Source organism: Callithrix jacchus, chromosome 1 (genome assembly GCF_049354715.1).
Source record: "Callithrix jacchus isolate 240 chromosome 1, calJac240_pri, whole genome shotgun sequence".
NCBI lineage: Eukaryota > Metazoa > Chordata > Mammalia > Primates > Cebidae > Callithrix > Callithrix jacchus.
Genome location: NC_133502.1, coordinates 70516113 through 70540540, shown reverse-complemented (window position 1 = coordinate 70540540; position 24428 = coordinate 70516113). Strand labels below are relative to the sequence as shown.

The window sequence follows — 24428 nt, the reverse complement described above, 5'->3', positions numbered from 1 at the left end:
CGCCCGCTGCGGGCTGGGCCGCGGCGGGGGCCTGGGCCTCGGGGCGGGCGCGCGCTCCTTGTTGGCCGGCTCGTACTCCTCCGTCCCCATATATCTGCTGCCTCCCGCCAACATGGCCGCCACCCTCCTGTCCCCGCTTCACTGGCGGCTGTCGGCCCTTTAGCGCGCGCTTCGTTTGAAGCAGAGCTGGGAGGCCCGCGGGCGGGGCGGTGGCGCTGCGAAGTCGGGCGCGGGAAGGGGGCGCTGCACCAGATTGCCGGCGGGGAGTGGGAGCGTTGCATAATCCTGGGGCGGGTAGGGTCACCCCGGGATCGCAGGCCTGCCCTCGGGCCATTCCGGGGGATGGCCGTGGTCCTTGCAAGGTTGCCAGAATGCCCACCGGGCTGTCCTCGCGCCGGCGCAGCCCCCTTTCTGATGCGCGCGACAAAACTGTTGGGTGCTCTGAAGAGAGCCACGCACTTTTCTTCTCCTTAGTGAATGACCTTGCATGTATTCGTCTAGGAATGAATGTGTTGAAATTTGCATTGCGGGACCGCACTGCCCCTCAGGTTTGGCTTTCTCCAGCATCTTACTGCATTGATTGTGCGTTGTCGATTTTACAGACGTTTCTTTTGAGTAGTTTCAGTAATGTCAAGCCATACGCATTTCAAAGTTTGTTTATGCAATTGTCTTTACACTTCTCTTTTTATTTATAATTTTTTGAGTTAGATTTTGTGTTTTTGGAGAGATTTTCCGTATGTGGTGGAAGAGTTTTTAATCTTGGTAAATATGGATCGTTTGTCTATTTTATCACGTTCATGAGAAAGCAGTACCAGGAACATTTAAATGTTTTAAAGGCTTTCACTCTCCAATGACTTGTGCGAAAGACGACGTACAGGCCGGGTGCGGTGGCTCACGCCTGTAGTCCCAACACTTTGGGAGGCAAGGCGGGTGGATCACGAGGTCAAAAGATCGAGACCATCCTGGTCAACATGGTGAAACCCCGTCTCTACTAAAAACACAAAAAATTAGCTGGGCATGGTGATGCGTGCCTGTAATCCCAGCTACTCAGGAGGCTGAGGCAGGAGAATTGCCTGAACCCAGGAGGCGGAGGTTGCGGTGAGCCGAGATTGCGCCCTTACACTCCAGCCTGCAAATTTTCCTAAGAGATTGGACGTGCTGATCTCCAACAGTGGTAGTTGTCTGAATCTCACCCCCCCCCCCTAGAGAGAGTCTTGCTTTGTTGTCCAGGCTGGAGGGCAGTGGTGTAGTCTCAGCTCACAGCAACCTTTCCTTCACAGGTTCTAGTGATTCTCCTTCTTCAGCCTCCCAAATAGCTGGGATTCCAGTTGTGTGCCACCATGAACAGGTAATTTTTTTTTTTTTTGTATTTTTAGTAGAGACAGGATTTCATCCTGTTGGCCAGGCTGGTCTTGAACTCCAGACCTCAAGTGATCTGCCTGCCTCGGCCTACCAAAGTGCTGGGATTACAGATGTGAGCCACCACGCCTGGCCTGAACTTGTGTTTGAGACAAGGTCTCACTCCAGTCGCCCAGGCTGTAATGCAGTGGCACAGTTTTGGTTCATTGCAGCCTCGACCCTCCCGGGGCTCAGGTGATCTTTCCATCTCAGCCTCCAGAGTAGCTGAGACTACAGGCACGTGTCACCATGCCTGGCTAGTTAATTTTTGTATTTTTGGTAGAGACAGGTTTTTGCCTTGTTGTCCAGGCTGGTCTTGAGCTCCTGGACTCAAGCAGTCTACCTGCCTCAGCCTCCCAAAGTGCAGGGATTACAGGCATGAACTACTGTGCTTAGCTGTCTGAAGTTCTTGAATTTTTTTTGTGACCTTTCTGCAGTCAAGTCCTCTTGGTGCCTACCAAAATTACAGTGTTATATTAGTTTATGTAATTTAATTAATTTTAGTTTTCCCACAAAGGCTAAGGCTGAGTTTCATGAAAGCGGAACCGTTGCTGTTTTTGACCATACTTTTCTAGTACCTAGCTCAGTGACTGGATCATGAGGGCTCAAGCTATTGTGTGCAGTAGCTAGAGTTAAATAATGAGGAAATCGAGGCTTGTGCAGTTGTCTAAATGTCTTGTCTGCTGCATAGATATCTGTCATACAGTGATTAGTAAGTAACAATTTGGTGACTTTTAATTGTATTTTTTTTTCAGGATCAAACGGTTTAGAAAATTAAATCCACTAGGATGGATAAAGAAAAAAGTATATGGGGTGTGTATGTATGTATTAAGGCATTTGTTACAGGGATTTGAGTTCACACCGTGTAGGAGTTGGTTAAGCAGTTTCTGTCAGGCTGTTGTCTTTGTGCTTCATAATCGAGTTTGAAGTCCACAGGGCAGTCGTTTGAGAAAGGAAGATGGATGTAAAGTGGGGAAGAAGCCATAGGCAGGGGGGATGGAAGGCCATGCTAGTTCTAGCTGTCTGTGTTCTGCTTGTGTGGGTGGCCTGCAAGAGCTGGATCCTTGGCAAATGTAGCCCAGGAGGCGGAGAAGCTTAAGGAGAACCCAGAGGAAGGTAGAGGGGATGCAGCTGTGGTTCTAGGTCAGCCACTGCCTCACAGGACTGGGGCGAGTCAGAAGATGAGCAGTAACAGTGTGTGCAAGCTGCAGGGTGGTTGCTGTATCTCCTGCACCCCTCAACTGCTGCGCAAGAATCTCTTGAGCCTTGCAAGTTGGAAACGTAAAGGAAAGGAAATTCTGAGGAATGTAGTTCAGCTCAGCCAAGTTCAAATCATACAAAGCAGAATGAGCAGCTCAGGCTTTTAGATTTTTTAGCTCAGGTTACACATAAGGAACCTGAAGGTTTCTGTGACTGCTCTAAAAGTGCAAATGTAATTCTCAATTTGTGGGTGAGATCATTGATTGGTAGGAATGGAATCCTGAAAATTGGATTGGAGGCATATGATCAGATTCTGTTCAAACTGGAGACCTGAAATCTTTAAATGCTGCTCAGCTATGTTTGCAGAAGCAGCCTTTCCAACCCTTCCCAGAGGAACTTAGTCTCTTTTTGCCTGAAAACCCTTTAACTGGCCTCCCTTTGGGTAGTTGCCCTGTAGGGTACTGTCTTTCTGGGAATCTGCCCTGTAATCCTCCTTTCTTGTAGATCTGTGACTGGACTGTTCTTGCGGCACATCCCAGAGAGTGAGGTAACCCATGAGAAAGGCATGCTACACTCCAAAAGATTGTATAGTTTTGTCACTACATAGTCAGGACTCTCAAGGAATATTTGTGGCAATGGATCTTAGGGGCATTGTATAATAGTGGAAGGATCATAAAGTTGGATCAGGCAGAATTTATTGATAGGGGCTCACTAAGTAGAGCTTCTGAATTCAGTGTTATAGTTCAAGGAGTTAGTTACAAAGGGCTCTAACGGTTGAGTTTATTGGCTGAGGCCCATCCTTCAAAGGTCTAGTGCCTCAATTAGATTTTTTCCGGCCTAACAAGGAACTCCACTGGACACTCACCTTGTATAAGAGTCTATATTTGGTCTGGCATGGTGGCTAATACCTGAAATCGCAGCACTTTGGGAGGCCAAGGCAGCAGATCAGCTGAGATCAGGAGTTCGAGACCAGCCTGGCCAATATGGCGATAGTCCATCTCTACTAAAAATACAGAAATTAATTTGGTGGCCCATGCCTGTAATCCCAGCCACTCAGAAGGTGAGGCAGGAGAATTGCTTCAACTCAGGAGGCAGAGGTTGCAGTGAGCCAAGATCACACCACTGCATTCCAGCCTGGGAAACAGAGCAAGACTGCCTCAAAAAAAAAAAAAAAAAATTGGCTGGGTGTGGTGGCTTGTGCCTGTAGTTTTCGTTACTCTGGAGGCTGAGGTGGGAGGATCAGTTGAACTGGGAAAGTCGAGGCTGCAGTGAGTCGTGATCATGCTATTGCGCTCTTGCCTGGGCAATAGGGCAAGACCCTAATAAAATATTAGTCCATAAGGATAGGTTCACCTAAATGCATAGCCTTTAAATAGATAACTTGCGTCATTGGTAGGACTCTACTTTAGTAGGACCTCTTTGGAGGATGGGTGCATTAAAACAGATTTTTTTTTTTTTTTGAGATGGAGTTTTGCTCGTTGCCCAGGCTGAACAATGGTGCTCTCTCAGCTCACTGCAACTTATGCCTGCCGGGTTCAAGCGATTCACCTGCCAGAGCCTGCTGAGTAGCTGGGGATTACAGGCTCCTTCCACCACGCCCAGCTAATTTTTATATTATTTGTAGAGATGGGGTTTCACCACATTGGCCAGGCTGGTCTTGTACTCCTGACCTCAGGTGATCTGCCCACCTCAGCCTCCCAAGGTCTTGGGATTACAGGCATGAGCCATTGCACCCGCTCTAAAACAGAATTTAAAATGCATGTACTCTGTGTATCCAGCAGTTTCACTGCCAGGAATTTCTGATATAGATTAATTTGGATAGTATACAAATATGTATGTGTAAGGTTTTTCATTATATCAGTATTTGTGATTGAGAAAAATTAGAAACAACTGTCCAAAAATGGAGTTAAGGTAGAGTAAATTCCCATTATACCCATACACTGAAATATTCTGCCGTTGTTAAAAATAAGAGGTTGGTAGGAAAAAATTCATATAGCCGTCCCTCCATGTCAGGGAATTGGTTCCAGGACCCCTCCCATCCAGTGGATACCAAAATCCACAGATGCTCAAGTTGCTTCTATAAATTGGTGTGTTTGCATATAACTTGTGCATATTTTCCTGTATGAGTAATCTCTGAATTGCTCATGTATGTAATACAGTATAAATGCTATACAAATAGTTGTTATACTGTATTGTTTAGGGAATAAGTGTAAGGAAAAAAGTTTGTTTGGTACAGATGGAACCATCATTTTTTTTCCCCAAATTTTTAAAATATGAGGTTAGTTGAATCCACAGAAGTGGAGTCAAGGAATAAGAGGAGAGGGCCCAGGGTTTACTGTATTACAGGGAAAATGTAACATTTAATAAGAGGAGCAAGTTGCATAACTATGTTCTCACTTACGATGAGATGTTATATATCTGCTTTAAGACTTTACATAGAAATACATTGCTAAATTCGTAGCAGTCTTTTCCTTTTATTAATGCATACTATTTTACATCTTTATGGGATACGTATGACGAATACTTGTTTTTCTTCTGAGATGGAGTTTTGCTCTTGTTGCCCAGGCTGGAGTGTAATGACACGATCTCAGCTCACTGCAACCTCCACCTCCCAGATTGAAGCCCTCTCCTGCTTCAGCCTCCCGAGTAGCTGGGATTGCAGGCATGTGCCACCACACCCAGCTAATATTTTGTATTTTTTAGAGATGGGGTTTCACCATGATGGCCAGACTAGTCTTGACCTACTGACCTCAAGTGGTCCATCCCTCTCAGCCTCCCAAAGAGCTGGGATTATAGGTGTGAGTCACCATGCCAGGCCTCATATTAATACTTGTTACATGCATAGAATGTGTAATGATCAAGTCAGGGTACCTGGAGTATTCATCACCTTGAGTTTTTATCTTTTTTTTTTTTGAGACAGCGTCTCTGTTGTTGAGGCTGGAGTGCAATGGTGCAATCTTGGATTGCTGTAACCTCTGCCTCCCGAGTTCAAGCAATCTTCTGCCTCAGCCTTTGGAGTAAGCTGGGATTAAGGCATGTGCCAATATGCTGGGCTAATTTTTGTATTTTTAGTAGAGACAGGGTTTCACCGTGCTGGCCAGGCTGGTGTGGAACCCTGACCTCAGATGATCCGCCTGCCTCAGCCACCCAGAGTTCTGGGATTACAGGCGTGAGCTACCGTGCCTGGCTGAGATTTATCATCTCTGCATGCTGGTAACATTTCAAGCCTTCTCTTTTAGCTGCTTTGAAATATACAATATGTATTTGCTAACATATTGCAAATAACATCGCTCCCTTGCACTCCAGCCTGGGCTAACTACGGTGACCGTACTCTGCTATAGAACATTAGAACCTATTGCTTCTAAGTGTATGTTTGTACCCATTAACCAACCTCTCTTCCTCACCCCCATCTCTTCCCAGCCTCTGATACCTGTCATTGTATTCTCTGTTTCCATGAGGTCAGCTGTTGTTGTTGTTGTTGTTGTTGTTTTAGCTCCCACATATTTGTGAGAATGTGTGATGTTTTTCTTTCTATGGCTGGCCCAGTTTATTTCACTTCACATAATGACCTCCAGCTTCATCCATGTTGCTGCACACAACATGATTTTGTGTTTTTTTCTGGCTGAATAGCATTCCATTGTGTATATATGCCATGTTTTCCTTGTCTGCTCATTGGTGGATACTTAGGTTGATTCCTTTGCTATTATGAATAGGGCAGTGATAAACATGCGAGTGTACACTGATTTGATATACTGAGTTCTTTTATGTTGGTTAAATAGACAGTAGTGGGATTGCTGGATCAAGTAGTAGTTTTGTTTTTAGGGTTTTGAGAAATCTCCATACTGGTTTTCATAATGACATTACTAATTTCCAGTCCCACCTCCCTCTTCTCCACATCATGTCAGCATCTGCTGTTTGTCTTTTTAAGAATAGATATCCTAACTGTGGTAAGGTGGTAGGTATCTCGTTACAGTTTTGATTTGCACTTAACTGGTGATTACTGATGTGAGCATTTTTTCATATATCAGTTGGCCATTTGTATGTTTTTTGATGTCCTTTGCCCATTTTTTAGTGGGATTATTTGTTGTTTTTAATTCTTGGTTATTTGAGCTCATTACATATTCTGGATTTTAGTCCTTTGTCATGAATAGTTTGCACACATCATTTCCCATTCAGCAGGTTGTCTCTTTGCTCTGTGGTTTGTTTCCTTTGCTGTGCAGAAGCTGATTGAAAGAGAAGTATTGAGCATGGTGGCTCATGCCTGTAATCCCAGCACTTTGGGAGGCTGAGGCGGGTGGATTGCCTGAGATCAGGAGTTCTGAGACCAGCCTGGCCAATGTAGTGAAACCCTGTCTTTACTAAAAATATAAAAAAATTAGCTGGGTGGGATGGTGGGTGCCTCCCAGTTTCAAGCAATCCTCCTGCCTCAGCCTTCCGAGTAGCTGGGACTACAGGAGCATGCCACTATGCCTGACTAATTTTTTTTTTTTTTTTGAGACGGAGTTTCGCTCTTGTTACCCAGGCTGGAGTGCAATGGCACAATCTTGGCTCACCACAACCTCTGCCTCCTGGGTTCAGGCAATTCTCCTGCCTCAGCCTCCTGAGTAGCTGGGATTACAGGCCCACGCCACCATGCCCAGCTCATTTTTTTTGTAATTTTAGTAGAGACAGGGTTTCACCATGTTGACCAGGATGGTCTCGATCTCTTGACCTCGTGATCCACCCGCCTCGGCCTCCCAAAGTGCTGGGATTACAGGCATGAGCCACTGCGCCCGGCCCTAATGTTTTTTCCTTTTTTTTTTTTTTTTTTTCGTAGGAGTTTTGCTCTTGTCACCTAGGCTGTAGTGCAATGGTGCCATCTCGGCTCACTGCAACCTCCACCTCCCAGGATCAAGTAATTATTCTGCCTCAGCCTCCAGAGCAATTGGATTAGCCCGGCGAATTTTTTAATTAATTTTTATTTTTGATGTGGAGTTTCACTGTTGTTGCCCAGGCTGGAGTGCAATGGCACCATCCCGGCTCACTGCAATCTCCACCTCCTGGGTTCAAGCGATTCTCCTGCCTCAGCCCCCTAAGTAGCTGGGATTACAGGCATGCACCACCACAACTGGCTAATTTTGTATTTTTGGTAGAAACAGGGTTTCTCCATGTTGGTCAGGCTGGTCTTGAACTGCTGACCTCAGGTGATCTACCCACCTTGGCCTCCCAAAGTGCTGGGATTATAGGCTGAGCCACCACGCCCTGCCCATGTTAGTTTTTAACATGAGTGTGCATGTAGTTGTTAGTATATTCTTTTATTATCTGTTTAGTGACTACAGGATCTGTGGTTATATCTTCTCTTTCAGTTCTGGCATGCTTAATTTGAATCCCCTCTATTATTTTACCATCAGAAGATTGTGAACTTTACTGATGGTATTAAAAGAACAAATTTAAGCTGTGTTCGGTGGTTCATGCCTGTAATCCCAGCACTTTGGGAGGCCAAAGCAGGCAGATTGCTTGAGGTAAGCAGTTTGAGACCAGCCTGGCCAGCGTGGTGAAACCTCATGTTTACTAAAAATACAAAACTTAGCTGGACACTATGTGGCATGTGCCTGTAGTCCCAGCTATTCAGGAGACTGAGGCAGGAGAATGGCTTGAACCCAGAATGGAGAGGTTACAGTCAGCCGAGATTGCACCATTGCACTCCAGCCTGGGCATGGCAAGATTGTCTCCAAAAAAAATTTTTTTTATTGCATTGATTTTCTCTCTTCAGTTTTATTGATTTATTCTTCTATTATTTCCTGTCCTCTGCATGCTCTGATTTTATTTTGCTCTTTTTCTGGTTTCCTTTATGAAAACTTAAATGATAGGAGACTTTTCTTTTTTTCTGATATATGAAATCTATTGTTGATTATTTGCCTCTTCACAATGCTTTATCTGTGTCTTACCACATTTTATATGTTTTATTTTTATTTAGGTCTATATTATTTTTAATTTTTCCCGAGATTTTCCTTTTTAACTCATGAGCTTTTTAGAAGAATGCACTTCAATTTCCATATGTTTGAGGGATTTTTTTTCTTATTTTTATATAATGAAAGCTTATACTCTGAACACATTAGGTTAAAATTCAATTACACCTGTTTGGTTACATTATATAGGTTGTTCAAGTATCATTGGAGCAGACTTTTCAGATATTAACTTTATGTAGTGGTTGTCAGTTATTTGCACTTGTAGAGTGGCAAATAAAAAATACCCTGAAAATATGACCCTCAGGCCACTGGAGAAGCTCACAGAGACAGGAATAGTGGGAATTTTCTGAGTCCCTAAGTGCTCATTGCTTTCTGGGCCAGCACACAGGGATCCAACAAAGCCAGAGTTAGTGTTCAGAAAGCGGTGTGGAATAGAAGCATGGGGAATGTCCTGGCATCAACTAGCTGGTTCTAGTGACCCATGCAGGGTCCCATGGGATAAGCTGGCTTGTGCCGTTACTCTCTCAAGACTCTCCTTCTGCATGTCAATGAGTGAATCTGTATTTGGACATGTTCACATGAACTGATTGGAAGAGGCAAGATAAATTTATCATGACCAATCCCTTTAGGATTGGTTTTAGGAACTTACTGATCCTGTATTCACCTTGGGTGTTTGTCTGTTGTGTTTGCTCTCAGAGAATGTCTTTTCATCCCAAATACACTTCTACAGATACATACAATACAAGTCCCTAGTCATGATCTTTGGAATGAACGAATATATTTCAAAGAACATTAGAAGGAAGGCCTATAGCATGAGAGGTAGAACTGGTCCTTCAGAGGACTGGGATGAAGAAGAGAAATGAACCAGCATTAGGACAACCTTAATCTCAATGTATTTGCCTAACATAAGCTCAGAGGGCACAGTTGTGTGCACAGAGTATCCTTCTTGATGACATCATAACTCAGAATTCAGTAAAACAGCTTATTAGGTCCCTCACAGGGGATGTGCTAGGGTGGTGGCCACTCTTAAGGGTCTGTGCCCAGTGATGAAAAATAGAATGAAGGTTGTTTTAAAATGCAAAATAGAACAACCATACTATTCAACAATCCTACTTCTCAGTATATAACCTGAAGAATTAAAGGTAGGATCTCAAAAAGATATTTGCATATCCATGTATGTTTCAGTCTTCTTCGCAATAGCCAAGAGATAAAAGCAATCCAAATGACTTTGGTGGATGAAAGGATACAATAATGGTGTGTATATGTATGTGTATGTGAATGTACACATACCATATTTTATATATATATTATACCATATATATATCACCATATATATTATACCATATATATATTTTTCATATGAAGTATTTAAAGTAGTCAGAATCACAGTAGTGGCTGCTGAGGGCTGGGAGTGGCAATAGTGGTGATGGGATTAGTGTTTAATATGTACAGAATTTTAGTTTTGGAAGATGAAAAATTTCTAAAGATGTAAATTTCTAAAGATTAAGAAGAATATCCTTAACATGTTAAGTATATTCACTGCGATGTAAATGTATTTAACATTATTGCACTGTACACTTCAAAGTGCTTTAAATGATTTTTTCAAAAGCAGCAGCATAGGAATAAATCTTTATTACCTAGATGACTTCTTAAATATGACACCAAAAGCACAAGTAACAAAAGAACACATAGATAAATTGGACTTCATCCAAAGTAAAAAACTTCTGTGCTTCAAAGAGTAGTATCTAGAAAATAAATGATGGCTGGGCACAGTGGCTCAGGTCTGTAATCCCAGCACTTTGGGAGGCCAAGGTAGGGGAGGATTTTTTGAGCTCAGGAGTTCAAGACCATCCTAGGCAACATAGTGAGACCCTGCCTCTATATGGAAAAAAAAAAAGAAAGTTAAGTACAACCCATGGAATGGGAGACTATTACTGCAAATTATATCCTGTAAAGGGTTTCTTTGTTTGTTTTTGGGACGGCGTCTCGCTTTGTTGCCCAGGCTGGAATGTAGTGGCATGATCCAAGATTACTTCAGCCTCCACCTCATAGGTTCAAGTGATTCTCCTACTTCCGCCTCCTGAGTACCTGGGATTACAAGCACACACCACCATGTCCCGCTAATTTTTTTATTTTTAGTAGAGGCGGGATTTCACCATATTAGCCAGGCTGGTCTTGAACTCCTGACCTCAGGTGATCCACCCATCTTGGCCTCCCAAAGTGCTGGGATTACAGGGGTGAGCCACCTCGCCCGGCCCCCCGAAAGGATTTTTATTGGGAATACAGAGAGTTCTTAAAACTCAGTGACAAAACACACACCAGTTAAAAATGAGTAAATGTCGAGTGCACATTGCTTCAAAGAAGATACACAAATGACCAATAAGCACATGAAAGAGGTTCAACGCCAGGGAAGCGCAAATGAAAACTACGATGAGACGCAACTTTAGAATCACTGGGATGGCTTTATCAAAAAGAGAGATGATAAACAGCTGGAATATGGAGAAAAACAGACCCTCACATAGCTAGTGGGTATAGAAAATGGTATATCTACTCTGGAAATAGACTGGTACCTTCTGCAGTTGTTAAACATAGAGTTTCCATATGGCCCATCACTTTCACTCTTAGGTATATAGCTATGAGAAATGAAAACATACATCCTCACAAAACACTGTACACAAATATCTTAGAAGTATTATTCACAATAGCCTAAAAGTAAAAACCCAAGTGTTCATCACCTGGTGTATAAATAAGTTTCAGGATATCCACCAGTGGAGTATTATTCAGCAACAGAAAGATTTGATGTAATGATAGACGCTAAAAACATGGATGAACCTTGGAAATATTCGTAGTAAAATAAGACAGGTGGTGAAAGACGTATATTGTATGATTCCACTCATATGAAAGTCCAGAGTATGTAAAGCTATGTAGAAAGTACATTCGTGGTTACGTAGGCCTAGGGTGCAGATGGGGGGACAGCTAAATGACTAGGTTTTGTTTTGTTTTGTTTTCCTCACTCTGTCACCCAGGCTGGAGTGCAGTGGCACAATCTCAGTTCACTGCAACCTCCACTTCTGGGGTTCAAGCAATTCTTCTGCCTGAACCTCTCATGTAGCTGGAATCACATGTGTACCATCACGCCCAGCTAGTTTTTGTATTTTTAGTAGAGTAGGGGTTTTGCCATGTTGGCCAGGCTGGTCTTGAGTTCAGCTCAAGTGATCCACCCAGCTTGGCCTCCAAAGTGTTGGGATTACGGACATGAGCCACCGAGCCCAACCTAGAGGTTTTTTTTTTTTTTTGAGACCAAGTTTCGTTTTTGTTGCCCAGGCTGGAGTGCAGTGGTGAGATCTCAGCTCACTGCAACCTTCACCTCCCAGGTTCAAGCGATTCTCCTGCCTCAGCCTCTCGAGTAGCTGGGATTACAGGCACCCGCCACCAAATGCAGCTAATTTTTTGTATTTTTAGTAGAGACGGAGTTTTACCGTGTTGGCCAAGCTGGTCATGAACTCCTGACCTCAGGTGATTGACCTGCCTCAGCCTCCCAAAGTCCTAGGATTACAGGAGTGAACCACCATGCCCAACCAGGGGTTACTTTTTGAGGTGATAAAAATGTTCTAAAGTTTATTGAGGTAATGCTTGCAAATTCTGTAAGAAGACTTAATGCAGTGACGGCTGCCAATTCTATAAATAAATTTAATGTGGTGATGGTTGCAAATTCTATGTAAAACACAAATTGTATCATTTCAATGAGTGAAAGCATGCTATGTGAATGTCTTAATAAAGCTTTTATTTAAAAAATGAGCAAACGGTAGAATGTTAACATGGCCCTCATCTACGTGGTGGGTATATTGGTTTCTATCATATTTTCCCATGTGGTTTGTATTATATTTTTCATGTGACCTGGGTGCGTGAGCAGGGAGGCCAAGAGCCTCAGCACACCCCCAGCACCTGGTGTGAGCGAGCTGCCTGGCTTCCCTGAGCATGGATGTGATGATGTCACAGGTGTTTGCAGATTCCCTTTCACTGTGTCCCACAGCGCTCCTGGTTCACATGTGATAAGCTGCACTTGCGGTGGAGGTGTGCTGACCGTCATAAAGGGCTGAGCCTTTCTTCGTTCTTTCCCATGGCTCTGGTGCATGGTTTTCAGATACCACTTAGGAGGGAAGTTTCTGAGATGATAGGCCTTTTCCTAGACACATAGGGCTGCTAGGGTAAAGTGTCATAGACTTGGGGGATGGATGGGACATGTATTAAGAAATGTGTTTGTCACAGTCGGGGGGCTGGAAGTCCAAAGTTAGGGTCCCAGTGTGGTGAGGTTCTGGTGAGGGCTTTCTTCCTGGCTTGCAGACGGCTGCCTTCTCACTGTGTCCTCGTGTTGGGGAGAGAGAGCTCTGGGGTCTGGGCTTCTTACCAGGGCCCTAATCCCGACATTAGGGCCCCACTCTCATGGTCTCCTTTAACCCTGAAGAACTCCCAAAGGCCCCATCTCCGAATACCATCATCTATCCTGGATTAGGGCTTCAACACAGGAATTGGCGGGAGTGGGGAATGAACATTCAGTCTATCAGGGCCTCCCAGTCACCTACACTGTCCCCATTTAGGGGCAGATTTTAGGCCTCAGGCGTGACACAGAGGTGGAGGAAGCACAGGTTCTGCTTCCTGGGAATGGTTCAGCCAAAACAAGGACAGGGATGTGGGGCAGACAACAGCCAGTGGGGTAACCAGCAGGAGTCCCGAGGTGTCACTAAGCCGAGGTGTCACTTTCATCCTTAGGCAAGGAAGTTGGCTGAGCACCCACACACACAAGAGTACAGACCAGATTCCCTTCAGACACGGCTCACTTAACATTCCTCAACCCTGCAAAGGGGAGATGCTACCTCGTCTCCTGAGGATGGCCCTGAGGTAGAGGAGTCACGGAGCTGCCCACATCACCCACCAGTGACTCTTCATTCTCCACATTTTCCCCGTTGTGCTGATGTGCACTGAGCTGGGGAAGCCCTGCCAAGATAAACTCTTCTTCCCAAAGGCCACAGAGGGCAGGCCTCTGACACTGCCCACCTGGAGCAGAAGGGATGGGGCAGAGGGGCATCTGTCCAGCTTACTGGTGTGTTCTGTGGGCGGATGGGGCCAGAGAGGACCCAAACATGGCTCCCTTTGTCACTCAGTGGAGGGGCCAGACCACCGTGTACCGGACAGCTGTGCCCCACCAGCCTCTGCTACTGGGCCAGTTCGTGGCACCATGAGCACAGCTCTGTATACAGGGAGTGCTGGGACCAGTGCTCTGGCAGTCACTGTCGTCCTGAGCCAACAAGGACCCGGGGGAGGAATCAGAAGTCAGACGGTGAAGAAGGTGTTGGCCAGGAGGGAACCAGGGTGGGTGCTGAGTCCTGTCTATGCTGCAATCTGAGATTCTGAGAGGTGGGTTAGGGGCAAGGGGGTAGAGGTCAGCCACATGGGGTAAGGGGAGTTCAGTAGAGAGGGGGAGGACAGGACAATGTAGGAAAGAGCAGAGCATCATCCCCAGCCTCAGTCCCTCTCCTGATGCAGTCCTCATGTCACTCTTAGACTCCGGAATTCTCCCTTCAGCGAACACCTGGCCCCCGACTTCCAGGGCACTTCCCAGACAGCCAGTGCCACATCCCAGGCAGTCCCTGCTGTGCCCTTGAGGTCTGTGCCTGGCAGAAGGGCGGCTGACCCTCGGCCCCTCTCGGACTGGGTCCCAGCTCTCCCTGGCCTGGGACCAGCAGATACACCCACCCTGCGCCTGGCAGGCTGGCCATGCTTGTGCCCGTTGGTGATGGTGGGTTGGGAGGGAACTCTTTCAGATACCAATGTAAGTCTGTGTCTGTATCAATTCCACCCAAGAGTTCAGTCATCATATGGGAAGGGAATCATAGCTATGGGGGACTCCATGCAGGACCCGAGGGGCCCCTAAGACCAGTCCCTTTGGCCACAGGAAGGAGCATCTGCTTCCACCAGTTGGACAAGGCTCTTTCCTGCCCAGAAACTGGCAGAGGGACTTCCCCTGCCCTCCACCCACCGTCGTATCCCAAGCACACCCCTGTGGACGGATGCCTCGACATCTCCCCTCAGCCCAGGGTTAAGCAGGAGCGTCTGCCTCTCCCTTTGTCCATGTTGCAGGCAGCTGCCTTCTCCTCAGGTCCCACTGGGCAGAACAAGAGCCAGCTCTCGCCATCCCAAGATTTTCCAGGGATGCTGATAACTAAAGCAGTCGGGGCCTTGTGAGTGGGTGATGGGAGGGATCAGGGCTTCCTCAGCATCCAGCAGTACCTGGAGCATCTGAAGGGGCAACCTACACGTGGAGGGGCTGGCCCCCATGGGTCCCCAGTGCCTGGCATCTCCCAGTCCCTCTGCACTCCTTCACAGACCCCCTCCACTGAGCAGCACAGCTCTGAGGACAGAGGCAGCAGCCCCGAGAGCATTTCCAACACAACTATATTTATTTGTATTTACACAGGAGACCCCCAAGGTGTTGCTCCCCACCTCCTACCCCTTCCCCCAGGCCCTCCCTTCCTGTTCAGCCACACTCTTCCTCCCCTTCCTCCCTCACTCTCTCCCTCCCCCACCCTCCAAAGCTAATGCCCAGCAAGATCAGCACTGGGGGAGAAGTCTTTGCTTTGGGTCACCCGGTGCCATGAGGGTCCGAGAGTTGAGAGCCACACCCTTGGGGATTGGCACCAGAGAGCCTGCCCTGTCCCCCTACTGGCTACAGTGCTGCTTTTTCTTCCTTTTAGAGAGCAAGGGGTCACCCTTTCTCTTTTGGGACTGTGAGGGGCCACCCAGCCCCCAAGGCAAGGATTGCACCCCAGAGACTCTGAGCCCAGGCCCTAGGTGGGGCATCTGAACAGCAGGGGATGGGCCTCTGAAAAGAGCTCGCTTCTTAGACTTGGTGGTGGGAGCGGGTGCTGGGCTGAGAAGGCCCGAGGCAGGGACAGGGCTCTGGGACAGCTTCCAGGGCTGTAGCCTGTAGTTGGTACCCACGGCAGAAACCATACCAGGGATTTCCCTCTCCTCCTCACTTGACCCCTTAGACAGCCTGTGTGACTCCTTGACAGGAGAGGCTCCAGGGAGACCCCAGGTGTCCTTGGTCCCCATGCCTGGGCAGGTGGGTCTATGGTCCTGGGGAGGAGAGTCTGACCGGGCAGCCCTCAGCCAGTAGGAATCCAGTCTCTCCAAGAGCACAGCAGGGTTTATGGACCTGCTTATGCCAGTGCATGCTCTGCGTCGTCCCTGAGGGTCCCAGGCAGCTGTCTGGGGTGGGCAGGTTTCCAGGCTGACCCCTTGCTGGGGGCCAGGGACGTCTCTCTCTGCTCCTTGGCCCTCTGCAGATTTAGAAGACATTGAGTCCAGCTGGGTGGTGCCATGACTAGGGGCTGCCCTCTCACACCGTTCCTCCTTCAAGGATAGGCAGCGCTTCGCTGCTACCTGCGGGAGGAAAGGGGGCACATACTGGCGCTGCCTCAAGTGTGAGCAGGGCCCAGAGTGGTGGAGACCAAGGCACTTGGGCGGCAGGCAGCCTGAGGCAGCTGGGGTTCCTGTCAAAGACAGAGGGTGTGGCTCTGCAGGGCATTCCACTGGGCCTCACTGCAGTTTGCATCCTGACTCCCCTCCCTGGCTCCTCTCCATCCTACTCCATCTGAACCTGCACCTCCCCACCTCGGACTGGCTCCCCAAGAAGCTGAGCATCCCCGGCAGGGTGGGGTAGACAATCAGGTGGGGTTTGTGTGCCGGGTCCCTCCAGCCCCTGGGGTACCTTCTGTCCCTGGGGTACCTGGGTTCCCCTCCCTCCATGTTCTACCTGGGCAAGGGTGAGTCTTTCCTCCTGCTCCAGCTCCTGGCTTAGGGCCAAGAAATCCATCTGTGGATCTGGGGAAAGCAATTCTTCCAGGAATCGGGGGTGAATGATGGCCTCCACCTGGAAACAGAAGGAAGACGGCGTGAGAGTCCTGGGCAGGAAGTAACCTGGAGCCAAGGACACCTGGAGGAGAAGCAGAAAGCAGTGAGCACCCCGTCCCCACTCTTCTGGAGCTGTCTCATATCATGGCAACCACCAGCTCCACATACAGACCACAGACCTGTTAGCATACACACATGCAGACAGAGACACACAAACCACACACAGACACAAACAGACCCACATACGACACAGGAAAATAAACACAAGTAACATACACACTCTACACTCACAGCCACAGAGACACATAGTAACAAATCACAGACACAAACACACAGACACACACAATCACATACACAGACCCTCAAATCCACGGAAACACACACATCCACCCCCTATGGAGTAGCTAAGGAACAGAGCTTAATTCCAAGGACCTGTGAGTGCCCCCCGCCCCCAGAATCCTGCAGACCCCAGCACTTCAGGCCAGCCCACCTTGGTGACGAAGTCTTTCTGGGAACACAGATTGTCAATGTAGCTCAGCAGGTAGGGGTCTGAAAGCATCCCGTCCTCTTCCTGCTCCACTTCTCCCTCTTCCTGTTGTCCCTCGAGCTCCCCCGTGGCCCCAATGGGAGGCCCCAGCAGCTCCTCCATGATATCCACATACTCCTGCACCACTTCAGGGGGGATCTCCTTGGGGGCTTTGGTCTCTGCTGGCTGCTGGGGCCTGGGTGGTAACAGGTGGGCCTTGGTCTCCACTGGCCGCTGGGGCCTGGGTGGCGGCAGGCAGGCAGGCAGGGCCTTGGGGCCGGCCTTGCTGGGAAGGTACACTGAGGCAGGGAGGGAAGAGGATGGGCACGGTGAGGGCTGCTCCTCCTGCCTGCATCACACAGGGGAGGGCAGGACTCAGGGACCAGAAGTGGGTCCTAGCTGGGTCAGGACCACCTCAGCCGCAGCGCCCCTGGAAGAGGCGCCAATAGGAGGGGCACTTGTGAGACAGCATCATTTTGGAGGAAGTTTGGAGTCTCTGATATGCTGAGTACTCTACCTATTCATCCCTGCTTCCTGGGCAGATTGTTGAGTTTTGGAATGTTGAGGGGAGAGAGTAGCTAGGAAACGTGACCAGGTGAATACCCACTTCATGACCACGGGCTGCCCAGCCCCCCGGCTCCCCTGAGCTGTCTTGTTGGAAGGAACAAATCCCTCTCTTGAAGGGAGGCATGAGGTGTGGGGACAGTGGCCTCTCTTGGACCCTCTGGGCTTTGCCGTGGCTCCTGTAGGATTGTGGGAAGCCATACCTGGCTGCTTGACCACCTCAGGGGCCGATGGTCCTTGAGGTTCAAGGGCTGGAGGAGGCAGGCACTGGGGCCCCTTCATCCACTGCGACTTCTGAATCTGCATCTCCTCAGCCTCAAACTCCATGAACCTGGGGTGAAAACGGTGCAGGCCGTGCTGAGAGGGTCCAGACCCTCTGCCCCCAGGACCAGGCAACAGCTGATGGCAGGGATGGGAAGTAGTGCCTCGGGCTGGCTGTCCAGGCCCTCCCTGGGGCCCATCACCCCGTCCCAGGAGGGTACTGCTCCCAGAGTTCTGGGCTCTCCCTCCCTCACCTGGCCCCTGCAGAGCCCATGGCATCAACAGTGCTTTCTGACTCAAGTCAGGACCACGAGGCCTCCTCTGGTCGGGAGGAAGCAAAAGCTGAGCCCAGAAGACAGAGCCCCTTTCCCTTGAGGCTGCTGTCTGTCCGTCTTAATGGAGGGACTGCCCAGGAGCGAAGGCAGGTAGGGCGCTCTTATGGTGTCCTGGACACAGGTCTCCCCTGACCCAGCACAGGTATCTCCAATCCTGGCCAGGCTGGAATGGGCAAAAACCAACTTCTGCCACTGCTGTGAGGAGAGTGCACCCTGCTCTCTCTATATATAGTCACCAGTGCCCCTTCTCCCCATCCCCACAGCTGGAGGTGACCACCTTTGGGCTGTGATGTTGGCTGCTCCCTCGATGACCCCCAGTGTCAGGCAGGGTTTGTCCCCAGACCAGGCAGGGTGTGGCTTCCCACCAGGGCAGGATAGAGACCTCGGAGCACTTTAGGAAGGACAAGCAGCTTCCTGAGGGAGCCAGGGGCCCAGGAGGGTCGGTGTTTGTCCACACCCTCCTCATGCTTTTGCCGAGAAGCCGCCATGGCCACCAGGCCTCTGTCACCCTCTCTCACCCTGCCATGTGGGCTCTGCCCCTGCACCCCAGACTCACTTTCCCGCCATCTGGTAGTAGATCATCCGGTCACAGTTGCTCATATGCTGCCATTCCCGCATGGCCCGCCACAGTCCCTCCTCCAGGGTCATGCTGGGCTTCAGCCGGGCCAGAGATCTGAGAACTGGTCTGTAAGGCATTGCAGTCAGTCCCAGCCCACAAGCCCACCCTCCATCCCAAGCCCACCCGGCCCCTGTCCTCCCCACACATGTCCTGCCATGTGTCCCTGTCCTGTTCTCCCCAACATGGGATCCTCAGCCTCCAGGACAGGCCCCCAATATTAAACATCAACGCAAGCCATTGGGTGGCCTCTCCGACTGCCCATCAAGTCCTCAGTGTTGACAAGTGAACTCAATACTATGGGTAGAACGTGTGTGTCCCCAGCAGTCCTATGCTGAAGCCGTCAGCCACAGTGTGTCCGTTCTTGGAGTCAATCAGGGTGAGAGTAGGTCATGTGGGTGGGTTCCTGTCATGGCATCTGAACCCTGATAAGGGCAGGAGGAGACACCAGGGCTTCCAGCCTGGGACTTCCAGCCTTTGGAGCTGGGATACATGAATGTGTCCTGATAAAGCACCCAGTCTGTGGGATTTGTTATGGAGCAGCCCGAGCTGACTGAGACAGCGCACACACAGAATGACTGGAGAGCGAAGGTTAACATGCAGCTTCCTGGGGACTCTGGAGCAAGGCAGCCCCTGGTGACACAGCCTCAGTGTCCTAGAGAGGAGTGGAAACCAGAACCAAAGCAGAGCAGTGTGCAAGCACACTGCCAGCGGAGCCTTTGAGCCTGGGGCGACTCCACTCCAAGAATCAGGGTCCCCAGTGCACCGGGACTCAGCTCAAAGGGAGAATGCAACCAGTTCCAGGATGCAGAGGTGGCAAGATTTTTGGGAACAATGATGGGGCCTCCTAACACCTAAACCCTGGGCAGGGGACTTGCCTAGAGGAGTGGCCAGTATATTGCATAGTAGATGTGCTCAAGCTCCCGTGGAGTACGGGTTTGCTCATCAGTGGGGGACATGGTCACAGAGGCACTGCAGGATGGAGAGAGGCAGGACTGGTACTGAATCTACAAACTCTCAGATGCTGGCATTGCTGCTTCAGTCACCACAGTCGATGGCCCTGGGCTGCTGGGCTCGTCGTTCACTCAGAGCCATCAGTGGAGCCTGTCGCTTTGGGAAGTGCTGTCCTAGATGGCCTAGTTCTTATAATGATAGCAATAGGGACAGTAATCATAACTGCTATCACGTAATGTGTCACAGCATGTGCCGGGCACTGTGTTGCGTGCATCATATGTGAGCTCAAGTCACCTGTTCGCCATCCTCTGAATGAAGCATCGTCGTCCCTTTTTCTAGGAGGGATCAAGGGCGAAGCTGCAAATACCTGCCCAGCATGGACCCTAGTGTGGGGCCCAAAACCATTCCCTGTGCAGGCTCCACCGCCGCTGTGCCAGCTGGACGTCGGCAGAACAGTGGGCGTGTGCCAGGCTCCTGCAGCTCTTACCCCCAGCCCCATGTGATGTGCCTCTGGCCTTCGCCACTCAGGTCAAGGGGAGGCACTGGGGCACACTCAAAGTCCTAAACCCAACCCATGGCTCATGTTGGACCGGGAACCCTCTCTGACCTGGGTGTTCTGTAAACATTGTCATGAAAATGATTGGAAGTAAAGATTGGCTGGACTCACAGGACAGTGAGGGGCAGGTGAGATGAGGCTCCTGAGAATCTGTCCTGAGTGGCAGCAGATTAGTGTTGCTGAAAATGTGCCCTTCCATAGCTCAACCCATCACCTTCAACACCGCCCTGCAAGCTCCCCTGAACAGAGTGACCTCCCATCCACCCAGCAGCCTCTTTATGGGTGAGCTGCAGGATGAACTCCGGTGCCCCGGGACACTCACATGAAGAAACAGGAAAGTGCTTCCGTGTCCGGACTCTGGGGAAGGTGCCTCCGGGCCAGGGGCTTGTAGTGCTGCCAGAGTCGGAAGTTCTCATACACGCTCTTGGGGTTGCAGGAGTCGTCCGGGGGAGTCTTAGCCTTGGAGGGAGACTGGCTGCCCTCTCCATGAGCCCCTTGTGGCCATGGACAAGCATTCCCTGGGGCCATAATGGGGGCCGGCTGGGGAGCTGGTGGTGCTGGAGGAGGAAGGCCCTGGGGCCAGCCTCCTTTGCAGGCCTGGGTGCCCCCAAAGACCTGGACAGCCATAGCGGGCACCACAGCGGCAGCTGCCAGGGGTCGGGGAGGTGGACATGTGACACCCTCACAGACGGCACCTGGAACCTGCCAGACGAGGGGTGCCTGAGTTAGGACCAAGGTCTGTGCCTGAGGACCTTTCACAGGCCCCACTTCTGTCCTCATCTGGACAAGGCCGTTGGAAGCCCCAGCCCAATTCCGGCCTCTGCCATCCTGTCCTGCCACCAGAGGCGTCCTGGGGAAGGCAAACAGCACCAGAGGGCCACCTGGAGGAACCACTGCAGTCAGGAGTGGTGGCCTGTGTGCTGGGCCTGGAGCAGGTGTGGTGAAGGACAGAGTTGTGAACACTGGCATGGAGGTGCCAGGGTTCTTGGTCATACCTGGTCCCAGCACTGGGCATGCTGTGGAGACAAAGGAAAGAGGTGAATGAGCTGGGGTCTGCAGGTCTGCAGTAGTCACTGGGAATCAGAGGGGTGTCCCAACAGCTGAGGGCGTGTGACAGGGAAACTGCAGCTTGCAAGTGTCCCTGAGTGTGTATTGCATGCTCTGTTACTCCTCAGGAGGGTCGCTTCACTAGAGAGCCTGGCCCTGGCTCCACTTGACTCCCCGACCCCTGTCTGCCAAGAAGCAACAGCCAAGCCTTCGCTGCCTCTGAGTGTCTCCCTCGAGCATCCCTGGCAGACCCTGCCAGCCTTACGGGCATCTCCCAAGCCATGGGTCACGGATGAATCTCTCGCTGGCTTGGAGGCCCTCAGCATGCTCAGCAGCAAGTGAGGGGCCACCCCCAGGGCAGTGCTCCGCACTCAGAAGGCCTACAGGAAGCCAGAAGATTCCTAATATTATAGCCCCATCTCCTTTTTTTTTTTTTTTTTTTTTTTAACCTGAAGCTCTTGTAAAGCCCTTTCTTTCCTAACTCAACACAACAAAAGAAAGCCACTGGATAGACCGGGCCTGGTGGTTCACGCCTGTAATCCCAGCACTTTGGGAGGCCAAGGCAGGTGGATCACCTGAGGTCAGGAGTTCAAGACCAGCTTGGTCAATGTGGTGAAACCATGTCTCTACTACAATACAAAACTCAGCTGAGTTTGGTGGCGCATGCCTGTAATGCCAGCTACTCAGGAGGCTGAGGCAGGAATATTGCTTGAACCAGAAGGCAAAGACAGCAGTGAGCCAAGATTGCACCACTGCATTCTAGCCTGGTTGACAGAGGAAGAATCTGTCTCAAAAGAAAAACAGTGAAAGAAAACCACTAGATGGAAATCTCTCCCAAGCCAGCACCCTGTGAACCCTGAAGATAACCCATACACATCATGCCCAGCCTGCAAGTGATTGTCCTGGCACCATGCACAGCAAGTGCTACACAAGGGTCAGATTTGGGCCACCCTTTCCTCAGTGCTCGGTGGTCCTGGCTGCCACTCAGGAAGCTCTGTTCCCAGGGAGCAGGTCTGAGAAGCAGTGGAGGCGTTTCCTGAGATACTGTCATTGCACGCCAGCAACAGCGGCACATGATTAGAGCACAGCCAGCAAGTGGTGAGCAGTGGGGCTGTCAGCGGAGGTGTCTCGGGATTTCCACAGCTACTGGTCACGTTACAATAGTTCATGGGACAACAACCCCACCTGTGGTCCTTTTCCTTTGAGCTCCCAATAACTGAATATAGTGACCAACCAAGAACCAGAGGTTCTTGGGCCACAGGCCAGGTGTGGCAAAGTTGTCCGGAGCTCATCCTGTTCACTAGGACCTCATGCAGTCTCCAGTCAAGGGGTATAGGGATACAGCACATGCACCTCATCCGTCAGGACACACATTCTAATTGAATAATAATAAGAGGACCCTCTTCCTATTTGTATGTTACCCTCCTTTCTCTACTGAATAGGAAACCAGTCTTTCCAGACTCTTCCACTGAAAACCAGCAAGAGTCCACACCTGTCCCCTGTTCATGAGGTAGTAGACATGGAATAGAAGCAAATTCTTCCTCTCTTCAGTAACACAAAGTGCAGAGGACAGGCCATGAGCTAGCAGACGAGAGAGTGGGTCTGAAGACCTGAGTTTCCGCAAAAGGACGAATAATTCAGAACAACCTGGGAAGCCCAGGCCGTGTTGCCTGAACTTCCCCAACTGCCCCCACCCCTGTTAAATCAGAGCCAACAGCCACCTGAACTGATGGAGAAGCCACCACTGGGGAGGGAGCTGAGAGGTTGTAGCAGTTACAGTAGCCCCAGCCTCGCCCACCCAGAGGCTGTCACTGCATGCTCTGTCACAGCCAACACACCCAACAGTTTTCTGGCTGAGACGACTTCTCCTCACTTCTCCCTAAGATCCAGAAAACTCCAGTCCAAATCCCTCTGAACACTATGGAAGGGCACCTTCCAGGTGCCTGAAGACACAACACAGGGCTCAGACTTGCCTGTCATCCTCCCTGGGCCACCAGCACAACAGGATCCCACCACTCCCTACAAACACACGGTGACGTGACTTGTCCTCCTCTAGAAAGAATCAGTACGTTCACTCCATCTTATCCCCTACGTGGTGTATTCCCCCAGGCACCTTGGTTCACCTCTAAGGAGCTGTCCTCCTTAACCACAGACTCAGGGTGCCATGAGCCTCCCCAAGTGTGATGTTTTTGGGGACATTCGTGCTCCCTCTCTCCTCGACATCGGCCCTATGAACTGTCCCCTGGGACAGTTATAAATTTGAATTCCCAAGGATTTGAAACATGGCAGAGACTTGGATAATGCCCCTGTCCCTACAGACTCACCTCCATTTGAAGCCATCCCCTCAGGCTGGGTGCCAATCACAACTGTCTGACAGTTTCCACAATGAAAGGGCAGGACCCAGAGAGTGACCTGCCTCAACAGATTCTCCTGAGTTCAGGTAGATCAGGTAAAATTTGAAAGTACGTAGGTTTAGAACATAGGACCCCAGACATTCTGCAGTGGGGGAGGGGCAGTGCAGCAGGTACTGGTAGGGGTGAGGGACATTCTATGAAGGGCTCCAGCCAATAGGCAGGAATTGAGGTTCATTTTCAGCTGGACGGCAGTAACACAAACGGCATGCGTCTCTTCAGGCAACTTTTAAATTGTCCTTCTGGCTCCCAGCACAAAGCTTCACCCTGATGTCCCGTTTACTTCCATTCTTCATCAGCAGACCTACTTTTGTTCCCCTCAACCCATGTTCCTTTCCACTTGGGCTCTTTCCCACTGTTGATGAATCTCAGCAGGGGCTGCACTTCCTAAACACAATTTAGAACACTTCCTAAGAAACCCTGGGTTTGTCAGATGATCTACATCTGTGCCCTCTGACTGGTTCAGAGGATCCAGGCCATTAGGTAGCTGTGTGCTCATCATTGTTATGGAATCCGTCCTTCCCAGGTTGTGTATGTTGCTGCAATCTGTCCACACCAGCAGGCCAGCCTTCCCATCTCCTTTACTAGAAAGCCTCAGTCCAGGGAAGAGTGTCTATGAGGCCAGAAAGCCTTTCATTTTGTTTCCCAGCATATTGTGCTAGTATTAAATGTTTATTTTTTATCTTTTAAATGGTTTT

General features: G+C 49.7%; 2 protein-coding genes and 1 pseudogene across 5 annotated transcripts in view; 2 read left to right on the top strand and 1 right to left on the bottom strand.

Moving 5' to 3' along the window:
* The window catches only part of LOC100391263 (uncharacterized), a 119768-nt gene that overhangs the window by 321 nt on the left and 95019 nt on the right, over nucleotides 1-24428 (top strand). The window lies entirely within an intron of this gene.
* The window catches only part of LOC144581377 (high mobility group protein HMG-I/HMG-Y-like), an 83256-nt pseudogene that overhangs the window by 321 nt on the left and 58507 nt on the right, over nucleotides 1-24428 (top strand). The gene's annotated exons all lie outside the window — the stretch shown is intronic.
* LOC100390552 (NUT family member 2G-like) lies at nucleotides 15080-23785 on the bottom strand. Its single transcript, XM_035298587.3, has 7 exons — nucleotides 23644-23785; nucleotides 20595-21288; nucleotides 18703-18831; nucleotides 17754-17881; nucleotides 16951-17285; nucleotides 16363-16479; nucleotides 15080-15989 (listed from the first exon to the last, which is right to left on the bottom strand). The coding sequence occupies exons 1-7, from the start codon at nucleotides 23657-23659 to the stop codon at nucleotides 15264-15266; spliced, it is 2145 nt and encodes a 714-aa protein (XP_035154478.3). The 5' UTR covers nucleotides 23660-23785; the 3' UTR covers nucleotides 15080-15263.